Below are 13,826 nucleotides of genomic sequence, written 5' to 3'. Positions count from 1 at the left end.
GCAGGGGAACAAGTTCAATTGTAAAATCTTTGGCTTTATTAATAAAATGTAGAATATAACAGCTAGAAAATTTTCCTACACTTTTGTAAAGCAATAGTCAGTATACAGCTTGGGTATCGTAATCAATTCTGAGCACACAGGAGGTGTCAAACCCTTAGGGAGGGTGCAGAAGGGATTTACTGGAATAGCAGCAAAGATGAGGGATTTCATCTTTCATGGAAGACATCTACGAGGTCAGGTTGTTCTTAAAGTAGGGAAGGTTAAGTAGTGATTCAACAGAGACGTTCAATGGTGAACTGTTTAGATACAGTAAATCAGTGAAATAGATTGTGGAAAAGTTAGTAACCAGAGAACAGGGTTTTAAACCACTGGATCAAGAACTGGAAACGATATAGGAAAACATGATTTTAAACATGAGTTTCTGTGACTTGGAATGCACTGCTTAAATGGTGAGGTGAAAGCAGATTCAATGGTAACTTCCAGAAAGAAAACTGGATGAATATTTGAAGGGCAAAAATTGACAGGTCACAACAAAAGATTGGGGGTGATGGTGGGTGAGGGGGTGTGATGTCAGGGAGGAAGGACTAATTGGACAGCAGTACCAAAGCGCAGATGGGTGAGTCTAATGAGTTAGAAAAACTGATTGGAGGTGTAATTTGTGTTTGGAGACACAAGAGCCTGCCGATGCTGGAATCTGGAGCAACAATCTGCTGGAGGAACTCAGTGGGTTGAGCAGCATCTGTGGGGGGAAAGGACTTGTCAATGTTTTGGGTCGAAACACTGCTATCAAGACGGAGAGTGGAGAGGGGAGATGGCCAGTATAAAGTGGAGAAGGGGAGTGGCGAGAAAGGATCCGAGGTGATTCACGGACTGAGGAGGGGTGTAAGATTCAGGGGAGGGGAGCAGGGGTGGAGTTGGGAGACAATAGCAGGTGAATGATAGATGGAGGCAGACAAATAGAGAAAAAGAGAAAAAAAATATTGGGAGGCAGAGGGGGCAAGGTTAATCTATAACCACAAATTATTTCATACTTTTGGAAGAGGACTCAATGCAGTTGGGAGGTAGTACACAGATTGACATGTATAAGTTATTTAAATGAAGATAGACAGGAGCTTTTGTGTTCTTGCAGCTGATATAATTTCGATGTAGGGGTACTTATAAATATTTTAGCAACTTTGCATTCTCTTTTGTTGATTGCCGATCTCTCCTTTATGTATATCATCATATCAGCCCCCAGTCAGCCTCCTGACATATTGGGAGCCCAGGATATACAAATCAATTTCACTGGCAAGACTTATGGCCAAATTGATGTGGCAAATTGCAAAACCTTTAACTGAGTGATATAGTCCCATAAGCCCTTTTGAGATCATTATACCAACCAACCAATTTTTTCAGCTCAGATCTAAGTTTCATTCATCTTCAGGAAGTTCCTGACTCTATTTAAACTGTTTATGTTTTAGCTCTAAAAGATTAATTTCCTCTTCCATCCATTATGATGAAAGGTTTATCTTTCCTTGTACTAGAACTACTTGATTTACTAGCTGCAGCCCTCTTATCATTAGTTACTGCCAGGTGCCTGTGTCGCTCCTGTTGTCCAATGCTGATCTTAGTGTGAAATGTCACATTACACACTGACTCTATTTAAACTCTCTGTTTCAGACACGTGTTTCACACTTCAGTCAGCTACTGGGTGAAAACATTTTATCCTCCTTTCTGGTTGTTCCTTGCCTTCTGCTAGTTAAACTCTTCGTCTCACTAAAAAGGTGCTTGATTCTATTTTCACAACACATTTCACAACCTCAAAAACTTCAAACGAAAAGCTTAAAATCAAAATTGCTCTCAAAATCATCTTGGATACACTCTTGTGTTCTCTTAAGCTTAGTAATATCTTTTCTGTGAATGAGTGAGTGTGTGAGTGCACTCCACAAGGACCTAATGTGATTCCTAATGCAATAAAAATGGGGCCAATCTTCTGCTTAAAGACTAGCAGCACCACTCGAAACTTAACGAATTAGAAAGCTTTGTTAATTCCTAAACACTTGAAGCTGAATTCCTCAATGTGCTCGGTAATTTTATGTTCAGTTAATAAACAGGGCTCTTTTCTCTGACATCATGAGTTCATAAATAGCAGCTGGTGTTACAGCTGAGATGCAGACTTCCTTGTGGACACTTTGTCTAGCAGGCTGACCCAGTATCCAAATACTTATTCCTTTCTTTACTGCAGGGTAGCACAATGAACAGGACCTCAGAAAATTCATAACATGGGTGGCACAGTGGTGCAGCTGGAAGCACTACTGCCTCACAGCCCCATCGTTCTGGATTCAATCCTGACCTTGGGTGCTGTCTATGTGGAGTTTGCACGTTCTCCCTGTGACCGTGTCGTTTGCCCAGATGTTCCGGTTTCCTCCCACATCCCAAAAAAAAGTGTGCGTTGCTAGGTTAATTGGCTGCTGCCAAATGCTGGCTAGTAGATAAGAGAAGCATGTTAATGGCTTGTTATGGCTGTTAATGGCTGTGAGAGAGAGAATAGATGATGGGGAAGTAACTGGGGGAATGGGAGTGGGACTGACTCTGAAAACCAGCATAGACTTAATTGGTCAATTGGTCTACTTCTATGTCATAAGAAAATATGATAGATGATAAAGTCAATCTCAGCCTCAGGCATAAGGTCATCAGAACGTTTTTATTAACCTGGTGGAAATATTTGAGGGGGGTGGGAACCCTCAAGTTTTACTTTACAAGCCTTTCCTCCCCTCTTGGTTGGTCCTACTTCACATTACCTAGAATCTTTATGATCCCACTAATTATGAGAAAGCACATCATGCTGAGCAAAAACAGCTTACACTTAACGTCTTTACCATAGAAAGGCGTTCCAAGATATCTCATCATCGCAACCCTTACTCCTCTAGTCACTGAAGAATGACTATGGTGCATATAGGGTAAGCCCTAAGCAAGATCTATAGGGGAATAGGAAAGTGTCTTAGAGCAATGCCCTAATTGTAATCAAGGGTATGACAGCCAAATGGATACAGCACCAGCCACTAGCAATCCAGGGAGTTCAACTCCCACATTGAATATTATAAGCAGAAAGGTTAATCAGAAAGTTGTCAGATGACTGAAGAAGTCCAACCAGTCCAGTACTTGTTGATTCAGGAAATCTGTCACTGTCTGGTTTAGAGATGACCCTGGTTTCACACTGTGATTGACGTGAAGGTCAGCAGGAAATAGGCAATAGATACCTGCGAGCTTTGGCTGAAGTTGTTCCACTGTAAAACAAGGATCTTCACAGTGAAGCATTACTTAATTTTTCCTCTTTAGAATTCACTACTGGTGTAAGTATTTGCACTCGGCTCTATTCCTTCAAATGACAATGGTGCTTACGCTGAATGTGAATTCCTTCCCAAAAGGGCTTTGCTTTCACTAAGACTTTACAATCTGAGTGTTTGAAAGAGAGCTGTGTCAATTCATCTCTGGCCTTTCATAATGAAAAGTTCTGCCCTCATCATCCATGTTATGTTTGCTGAAGACACTCAGTCAATAGTTAAATATTCCAGGAAGACAGGTGGAATTACTTGCAGCAACAAACAAAATGCTGGAGGAACTCAGCAGGTCAGGCAGCATCCATGGAGGGAAATGAACAGTTGATGTTTCGGGTCGAGACCCTTCATTCTCCTTTCTAGGCACTGAGAGGTTAGAGGTGAGACCTCAGTTTAACACCAGCATTCTCTGACAGTACTGGGCCAGAATGTGCTGATGGCAAGTCAACAGTTCTGCAGGGTCCTCCAGCTAGCTGCAGTGCATCGATCAGTGCGTTCCACACCTCTGCACCTGTGCTCTGCAGTGCAGAGACAGAGAATGTGAGCAGGTCATATGCAGGCACATTTTAACCTTCAGCTCTACCTCTGGACTCAGCTCTGCAAGGTACTGAACAAAGAGGCTGTATACTTTCATATCTGCGCCCTCAGCTCTAAGCCAGCTGATGGGTGCAAATGTAACTTGCCTAGCAGTTAGGGACAGACTATTAATCAACCATGGAGTTGTTAACTTTCACTGAAAAGGTAAAAGTATTTTCTTTAATGCTTTATTTTAATTAATATTAATAGACTCATACTGCATGGAAACAGACCCTTCAGCCCACTGTGTCTGCACCAACCATCAACCATTTACATTAATCCTGCACTGTTTTGGTTTCAGATTTGAGCATCAGCAGTTTTATTTGCTTCCGATTTTATTCTCCCCACATTCCCATCAACTCCCTCCAGATTCTACCACTCACCTACACACCAGGGGCAATTTACAGCAGCCAATTGACCTACCAACCCACGCATGGCAGGTTGTGGCAGGAATCAGGCAGCAAGGGGGAGAGGGGTGTGGAGACATGGGGTTTGGAGTGTTGAGGGCAGCAGGTGGAAGATCAGGGGGCATTGGGTGTGGGCTGCTCAGTGTGAGGGCTCCCCCTCCTGTCAACACTGTGGAGCTTGCCTCTCAGCACTCCAGAAGGACATTACCTGCTCCTGGCGTGAAGCTCTGAGGTTGCAAGGATGACTCATGACTGCCTGTGCACTGAATTTCGCAACTGGCGTGACTTGACCCGGAAATGGTCGCAAGTGTGATTTAGTCTGGGTTAAATTTCAATTGCATATTGCCAAGAGCAGTGCTATACAATAGAATTTTAAGGCAACGTCTTCTACAGATAAGTTCATGAATAAGTTCATGAATAACTTACATAAATTTTGATCTCCTGAGGGTGACAGGGACAAACAACACACCCTCCTCCACCCACCGATCTTCCACCTGCTTTCCTTAACACCCCTGATTTGTACCTCCACTCCCATGTTTTCACACCCCTCGCCTCATGCTGTGAGCTTCAAAATGCCGCCATCCCTCTATATCCTGATGCAGAAGCTCCTGATTCACAACCATGTCCCCCAGAGCTTTGATTTATGCTGACATTGCATCTTAGGCAATACTTCCAGGAGGATACTTTGTGGGTTGGGGCCGGGCTAGGATGGGATGGGGAGCTGATAAGGTAGAGTTTGATCATAATGAACATGGAACAGTATAGCGCAGGAACAGGCCCTTCAGCCCACCATGTCTGTGTTGACCATGATGCCAATTTAAACTAATCCCATCTGCCTGCACATGGTCTGTATCCCTCCATTCCATGCCTGTTCATGTGTCTGTCTAAATGCCTCTTAAACTTTGCTATTGTATCTGCTTCAATCACCTCCCCGGGTGCTCATACTACTCTCTGTGTAAAAAACAAAGTCACAGAGAACTACAGCACAGAAACAGGCCCTTCAGCCCTTCTAGTCCATGCTGACCTGATCTTCTGCCTAGTCCCATCTACCTGCACCTGGACCATATCCCTCCAAATCCCTCCCATCCATGTACCTATCCAAACCTCTCTTAAATGTTACAATTGGATCCGTATCTACCACTTCCACTGGCAGCTTATTCCACACTCACACCACCCTCTGCGTGAAGTTTCTCCTCAGATTCCCCTTGTATATTCCACCTTTCACCCTAAACTTATGTCCTCTACTTCTAGTCTCACCCAACCTTAGGGTGCATGCATTCACCCTATCTATACCCCTCATAATTTTGTATACCTCTATAAGATCTCCCATCATACTCGTGCACTCCAGGAAATAAAGTCCTAATCTATTCAACCTTTCTCTATAACTCAAGGCCTCAAGTCCCGGCAACATCCTTGTAAATTTTCTCTGCACCCTTTCAAGCTTATTGATATCTTTCCTGTAGGCAGGTGTCTCGTTAATCTCCTTTAAACCTTCCCCCTTTCCCCTTAAACCTATGCCCTTGTGTTTTTGACATTTTTACCCTGGGAAACAGACTCTGACTATTTACCCTGTCTATGCCTCTCATTATTTCAGGGTGCCCCTCGGCCTCTGACGCTCCAGAGAAAACCATCCAAGTCTGTCTAACCTCCCCTTACAGCTAATACTCTCAAATCCAGGCAACCACCTGGGGAACCTCTTCTGCACCCTCTCCAAAGCCTCCACATCCTTCCTGTAATGCAGCAACAAGAACTGCATATAATGCACCAAATGTGGTCTAACTAAAGTTTTATACAGCTGCAACATGACTTCCCAGCTTTCATACTCAACACCCCAACCGATGAAGGCAAGCATGCCGTACGCTTTCTTTACCACCCTATCTACTTGTGTTGCCATTTTCAGGGAGCTTTCATGCTCAAACCATGAACTAGGGCTGCTCAGCTATTTCTGCCTATCAAAACAATGGCAAATCAACAAAAAGTGCTTTTCATGGGTCAGAGGACTGGAATAACAATTACCACCTAACTGCAGAACATCACTGAGTAGAGGCAATACATCTTGTATGGGTCAAAGTCACACTAGATATTGTGAATACTGCCTCGAGATCTTCAACGCAATTCTTAAGGAACAGCTTCTCAAATTTAGAACGGTGACCTCAGGGGCTAACAGACCTGAAGTCTGAGGACCTGAAAACAAAGGAAAATAAAGGTAACAGTACTCATTTAATTCCAAAGACTAAATCACAAATGTGTGTTGTAACGTACCACAAATAATGTCACAATGAAGTTCCAAACAATCCCCAACATTGTGAGAACTGTTCAGTCATGAACTCTCATGATATTGACACCTAGCTTTGTAAAACATGCTAATTATTAAAGGCAATTCATGACATCTTAATGCAATTGTCTCACTTATCTTGACTGAGAAGTTCAACATTGTGGAAAACACTAAAGCATTACCTCAAGTTGCACCTTTTGTTCTAAGTTCTTATAGGTTCGCTGGAGTAATTCCTTGGTGCCAAGCACACCGTACCACATCATATTCTTTGTCCGGCTTCTAAACGAAACACATTGAGAAAACATTCAGAAGGCCATGGAGTTGTTTCACTAATGCTTCCTACTTTACCTTTGTGTCCACATATGAAACAAAACGCACTCTGTCACTGATTAGCAACTGAACTCATGTCAAAGTAAAATTGATTTCCCTGGATCAAGACTATGGATCATTAGTCATTATTTCTGAAAATTTTGTATGTAGGGCAGTATCTGCAGGGAGAAGAAAATCCAATGACCCTTCAAAGATCTGAAACACTCTGTTTCTCTCTTCACAGATGCTGCCTGACCTGCTGAGTGTTTTTGGCATTTTCTGTTTGTTTCATGTTTCCATGCAGTTTTTTTGGCTTCAATTTCTGAAAGTTTTGCTTCTTTGAGAAGCCTCTGGTTTTGGAATTCACCTTGATTTCAAACTAATGCTTTCTGGTAAACCCCACTGTATTAATATGGTGCATCTCTCCTTGCACCAATTTTGTTAGCCCATTCCCAACACAGACTCACTGGATGCGAGCATGGCAGGGCAGAGCAAGCTCTGGTACCCTTATCCTAAATATATTCTCCCTGCACACAGGTTCAGGGCTGTGAGTGAAACCTCACAACTCAGTCCTTGAACCCTTACTGAATAAATGAATTGCCAAAAGGCAGGAGGTCAGATCAATCAAAAAAATTCAAAGTTGAAGCTGATAGGATTTTGTTAAGCACAAGTAGTAAAGAATATAGATTCAAAGCACACAACTGAAGTTAAGATGCAAATCAATCATGAACTAACACTAGGGTACATTTTCAAATAGCTGCATGGATTACTGTGCAATACTACTATGTGGAAACCTCTCTATGTTTTGAAATGGGGACTTGCCTAACGGGAAGATTGATTGGGAAATATGAAAGTCAGTGCATCTGATTTATGGTGCTCCCAGTTTACCAGTTTCTCTTCTGGACTCTTGTGAACCAATGCAAAGTGACTTTCACTGGACTGCTTTAGAATTTATTTTACTAGATCAGGATGTGCTCAGGGAACGTTTCTGATCCCTCTCCCTGGACCCCCTGCTTGTGTACAGATACCAAATATGATGTAAATCTGATTGGCAAAACGAGGTTTCAAACCCACATATCCCATTGCACCTCTGTTCAGTCCTTTTGCACTCCCAACTCTTCCACCCATTGCTCCTGATCAGTTCTAATTACACCTGGCCATCCTTTACTCTGCTTGCAACTTCCCTGATCCCCGAGTCATTTTCTTTCTGTTCTGATGATAACCGCTGATCCCATGCCAAAGCTGCCTTTTGAAGCTCATTTGTCTTCTCTTCCATTTTCTTCAGTCCTTTTGCAATAATTTTGAAGTGGCAAGTTGAACTTTGCTGGCTCACTTTCCAATCTGGCTTTAGTTCTGAAAACCCTGGTTACAAACTTTTCTTCAATGCTCTATTCTGCTTGATTCATCTTTGACAGTGCTATCAAATCCTCCATACTCGGGCTTCACTACACCAGCTAGCCCCACTTCTCTTCCAGATGTGTGACTTAATATAGCCCTCTGCTTTGCACTAGTCACTACCTCAGTATAGCAACACAATGATCACTTTGCACTATGATGGAGTTTGTTTATTTTTGTTCTAATTGTGTTCTGTCTTGTATAATTTTTGTTTTTCTTGTGGATGTTGTGTATCTGCTGCTATGTGCCTGTGAGGCTGCTGCAAGCAAGTTTTTCATTGTACCTGTGCATACATGTACTTATGCACATGACAATAAACTGACTTTAACTTTGACCTCAGTTAACCTTTGCTTCTACAAAATGTTCTCCTGTTCTCCTATCTCTATAAATATGTTCCTTTTAGTTATTGGCATTGCAATGGCATTTCCTTTGAATTACTGTATTGTATTTTCCTTTTTATTGGTGTTTATGTTCCATTATTACTCAGTGTTGATAATTCTTAATAAATGGATCACTGATCAACTTCGATAGGAGAGGTTTAGAGGGCTATGGGCCATACATGGGCAGGTGGGACTAGCTCATTGGGTGACACAGTTGGCATGGACAAGTTAGGCCAAAGGGCCTGTTTCCATGCTGTATGACTCCATGTCTCTATACATTTAAAAGCAAACTTTGGAAAGATCCATCCAACCCATGATCACCACCATTTCTTTTGATGGCCATACTAACAGAAAATCTTTATGCCAATTTTCTCATGATAGAGAAAAAGGCCATTCAGCCCACTGAGTCTGTGCCTGCTTTCAAGGCAATGCCAGTCTCCCACGTATTTCCCTGTGACCTACTCCCTCTCACACACCCATCAATTAACCCACCAGCCAGCATGTTTTTTGGGTCGTGGGAGGAAACTTGAGCACCCAGGGGAAACCCACACAGTCACAGGGAGAACATGCAAACTCCACACAGACAGCATCAGAGGTCAAGATTGAACCTGGGCTTCTGGAGCTGTGAGACAGCAGCAGTAACTGCTGCACCACTCAGACACTTTCTGATTGTGCGGGATATTTATAAAGTGGAGGGAGGAAAGGGAGGAATTTGGAGACATTGTGTGGGAAGGCAGACAGGGAAAGGGAGTCAAAAACTAGAGGGCACAGATTTAAGATGAGAGGGGAAAGATTTAAAAGGGACCTGATGGCATCTTGTTCATGCAGAAGGTGATGCATACTGTATATGGAATAAGTTGCCAGAAAAATTAGTTGAGGCAGATACAATAATAACATTTAAAAGACATTCGGATAAGTATATGGATAGGAAATGTTTAAAGGGATATGGGCCAAATGTGGGCAAATGGAACTAGCTTAGGTGGGTACCTTGGTCAGCATGAACGAGTTGGACCGAAGGGCCTGTTTCCGTGCTGTATTGCTCTTATGACTCGATGACTCCATTAAGACCAGCTGTCAAGCGCTACTCTACCATTTGGTCAGGTTCTCCTAGAAACCCTCTTTCAGCATGAAGCAGAAGTAAAAGCTTGTAAACTGATGGGTGGCCTTCCTCCAGTCTCCAAACCAAGTGCATTATTACAGTATTTACCTAGCCTTATTTCCCTTTATCTCTTCTCTAGATACTCCTGCCTTCCGCTGTATCACTGACCTGTCTTTTTGATCTTTTCTACCTTCCCCTATACTGCCTTCTTTTAATCCATGAACCAATATTTGCTCTTAAATTGCTTCCAGCAGTCATAAAAGGTCACTGATCTGAAAGGTTGTCTTAAGATAAGATCTTTATTAGTCACATGTACATTGAAACACACAGTGAAATACATCTTTTGCGTAGTGATTTTGGGGGGGCAGCCCGCAAGTGTCGCCACGCTTCCAGCACCAACATAGCATGCCCATAACTTCCTATCCTGTACGTCTTTGGAATGTGGGAGGAAACCGGAGCACCCGGAGGAAACCCACACAGACACGGAGAGAACGTACAAACTCCTTACAGACAGTGGCCGGATTTGAACCCCGGTCGCTGGCGCTGTAAAGCATTATGCTAACCACTAAGTCTTCCTCTCTCCTCAGATGCTGACTGATCTGGTGAGTACTTGCAGCATTTTCTGTTTTGACTTCAGATTTCCAGCATCCTCAGAATCCTGCTTTTGATTTACTCTAGAAGCTTTCCCCTCAAGTTTTCTCTCTTGTACCCTCTGAGCTCTTTTTCAGAAAACTTTCCTCCCTGATTCTCCATCCCTCATTCTCTGAGAATCAGGGTGGCATAGTTGGGGAGCTGGTGGAGCCGCTGCCTCACAGCTTCGGAGACCTGGATTCAATCCTGACCTTGGGTGCTGTCTGTGTGGAGTTTGCACGTTCTCCCTGTGACTGCATGGGTTTCCTCTGAGTGCTCCGGTTTCCTCCTACATCCCAAAGATGTGTGCATTGGTGGGTTAATTGTCTGCTGTAAATTGGCCTAGTGTGTAGGTGAATGGTAGAATCTGGGGGGGGAGCTGATGAAAATTTGGGAGAATAAAATGGGATTAATGTAAATGGGTGCGTGACTCTTGGCGCAGACTCAGTGTTCTGAAGGACCTGTTTCCATGTTGCATGACTCTATGACTCTCTTAAACAGATGTAAGATCCTTACCCAGACCTCAAAACCACTGAACTTTGTGGATACACTTCGTCATCCTTCCGTAACCTTTAGAATGCTGCTTCCTGACCACCACTCCCTGTGGCTTGTAGCTTAGTTCTATAGAGGAGGATTCTGTACTGTGAACAATAACTTTCACCCTGATTCTCCAATGTAAAAAGCTGAAAGACTGGTAGCTACCTGCATTTCTCAGGGTGCTCCTCACGCTTATTGTTAAATTCCAAGGAGATTTTGGCATCTAATCCAATTCCAAAATAATTGTTCATAACGCACTTTTCAGTGTAGCCTTCTCTGAATTGTGGAAAAAAAACACAGCTTTTGTTACAAAAAGGTCTACTAATGTTAAAAGATCAACCGTTAAAATAACCTTCCCAAGAAGAAAGACATCTGGCAATTATTAGCAACTACCCTGGACCCAGCCCAGAGATAAGACTTTTTTCCTGCTGCTGTTTACTTCTGCCAGATGCAGAAGTTCAGATGAGCTGTCCGTTCAGTATCTGACTAGCACCCATCGAGGTACAGCAGGCTCTGGGAGGTGAGTTGGCTACAGACAGTATATCCCAAGGTCCTGCCCACAGAATGCTTTGACTGCCTTTGGCTCTTGAAGGCTTTTAAACAGTTTTTACATATCTCTAATTGTCAGAAACCTTTAAAAACTATTTAACTAGATTAAAATAATATAGAATAAGTGTAATTAAAGCATATTAAAACTCTAATAAGTAATTAAAATATAAAGGTAAAGCAAAACAGGGAAAGCAGTTACCATTTTCTACAGGGTTGGTGGTCCTATTCAAGTGAATAAGGTCACTGTTTAGAGGCCAGCCCTCTGAACAGGGGTTGACAGATGTGAAGTGGACCCAAACCCTGACCCTCACTGCATGTCACTGCTGGGCTCAATGATAAGCCCGACAGTGGAGCAGACAGTCAGATATGCTGCAGCGCAAATTGGATTTCTGCACAAGCAGAGTCTGAGGTGCGTTGAAGCGTGAAGAACTAATAGCCTTCTATTCCCCGTGGCTCTCGGGCAGCACAATACAGACCATTAAGACTGGTAAAGAGATAATACTTCTTACAGAGAGTCTGGATCAGGGTCAATGAATGGTGTTGCTCCAAAAGGATCGATGTTCGCTAGTAACATTTTGCTGATGATTGAGCTTCCAGCGATGGAGGCAGCAAGTCCAGCTCGTAGACCTGTGGTAATACACATACATTACATTGGTAGTTATGTGAGGTAGTATAGAGGTAAGGGAAATACACAGCTAACTTTCGTGATTTTTATTAATGACTTGGATGAGGGGGTAGAAGGGTGGATTGGCAAGTTTGCAGATGACACAAAGGTTGATGGTGTTGTGGATAGTTCAGAGGATTGTCAAAGATTGCAGAAAGACATTGATAGGATGCAGAGCTGGGCTGAGAAGTGGCAGACTTAGTTCAATCCGGAGAAATGTGAGGTGGTACACTTTGGAAGGACAAACTCCAAGGCAGAGTACAAAGTTAATGGCAGGATTCTTGGTAGTGTGGAGGAGCAGAGGGATCTGGGGGTCCATATCCACAGATCCCTGAAAGTTGCCTCACAGGTGGATAGGGTAGTTAAGAAAGCTTATGGGTGTTAGCTTTCATAAGTCAAGGGATCGAGTTTAAGAGCTACGAGGTAATGATGCAGCTCTATAAAACTCTGGTTAGACCACACTTAGAGTACTGTGTCCAGTTCTGGTTATAGGAAGGATATGGAAGTGTTGGAAAGGGTGCAGAGGAGATTTACCAGGATGTTGCCTGGTTTAGAGAGTATGCATTATGAGGAGAGACTAAGGGAGCTAGGGTTTTACTCTTTGGAGAGGAGGAGGATGAGAGGAGACATGATTGAGGTACACAAAATATTAAGAGGAATAGATAGAGTGGACAGCCAGCGCCTCTTTCCCAGGGCACCAATGCTCAATACAAGAGGGCATGGCTTTAAAGTAATGGGCGGGAAGTTCAAGGGAGATATCAGAGGAAGGTTTTTTACCCAGAGAGTGGTTGGGGCATGGAATGTGCTGCCTGGGGCAGTGGTGGAGGCAGGTACATTGGTCAAATTCAAGAGATTACTAGATAAGCATATGGAGGAATTTAAAATAGAGAGATATGTGGGAGGAAGGGTTAGATAGTCTTAGGCAAGGTTTAAAGGTCGGCACAACATTGTGGGCTGAAGGGCCTGTATTGTGCTGTACTGTTCTATGTTATGCCAGGCTCCTGATACTGAGCCTTGCTGGGTGGTAACACAGATGAAAGAATTGGAAGCAAGGCTGACAGGCATATTATTAAAGTTAGGCTCAATATAGGTCACATATCTAGGAATGACTTACAAGGGAAGTAACCAATCATCTCCATTCTGAGTTGGAACAGTGATATCACTACCTGCTGCCACAATTGAACCTCTCATCCATACCTTTGCACTAATATCTCAACTTTTTCTCTCTCTCTGCTACTCAGGCCATTACTATTTTCCTGGCGTTGAGGATTTCCTTTACACATGGACATCCAATTCTTCTACATCACCCTCCTTTAGCAGCATGGTCCCTCTAATTCTTCCTTGAATGGCCATAACCACTCCCAAAACATCATCTTTCTCCTCCATCTGACTTAACTTGATCTCACCCTCAACATCCTTATTGAGTCCTCATTGAGGGGTCAGCGGTGGAAAGGGTGAGCAGCATCAAGTTCCTGGGCGTCAACATCTCGGAGGATCTATCTTGGGTCCAACACATTGATGCAATCATGAAGGCATGCCAGTGGCTCTACCTCGTTAGGAGTTTGAAGAGATTGGGTATGTCACCAAAGACCCTTGCAAATTTCTACAGCTGTACAGTGGAGAGCATCCTGATGGTTGCATCACTGGCTGGTATGGAGGCTCCAATGCGCAGGATCAAAAGAGGATGC

The 13,826-nt window shown here is 43.2% G+C and overlaps 1 protein-coding gene across 1 annotated transcript in view; it reads right to left on the bottom strand.

Moving 5' to 3' along the window:
* Positions 1 to 13,826, bottom strand: part of dgkh (diacylglycerol kinase, eta) — a 395,761-nt gene that overhangs the window by 71,375 nt on the left and 310,560 nt on the right. Inside the window, exons 19-21 of the mRNA XM_052013887.1 lie at positions 11,984 to 12,101; positions 11,091 to 11,201; positions 6,758 to 6,854 (exon numbers count right to left, since the gene is read on the bottom strand). Coding sequence (XP_051869847.1) covers positions 6,758 to 6,854; positions 11,091 to 11,201; positions 11,984 to 12,101 — 326 coding nt within the window. The remainder of the gene's footprint in view (positions 1 to 6,757; positions 6,855 to 11,090; positions 11,202 to 11,983; positions 12,102 to 13,826) is intronic.

The sequence above is a fragment of the Pristis pectinata genome, chromosome 4 (genome assembly GCF_009764475.1).
Source record: "Pristis pectinata isolate sPriPec2 chromosome 4, sPriPec2.1.pri, whole genome shotgun sequence".
Taxonomy (NCBI): Eukaryota; Metazoa; Chordata; class Chondrichthyes; order Rhinopristiformes; family Pristidae; genus Pristis; species Pristis pectinata.
This window is presented reverse-complemented; position numbering and strand designations above follow the sequence as displayed.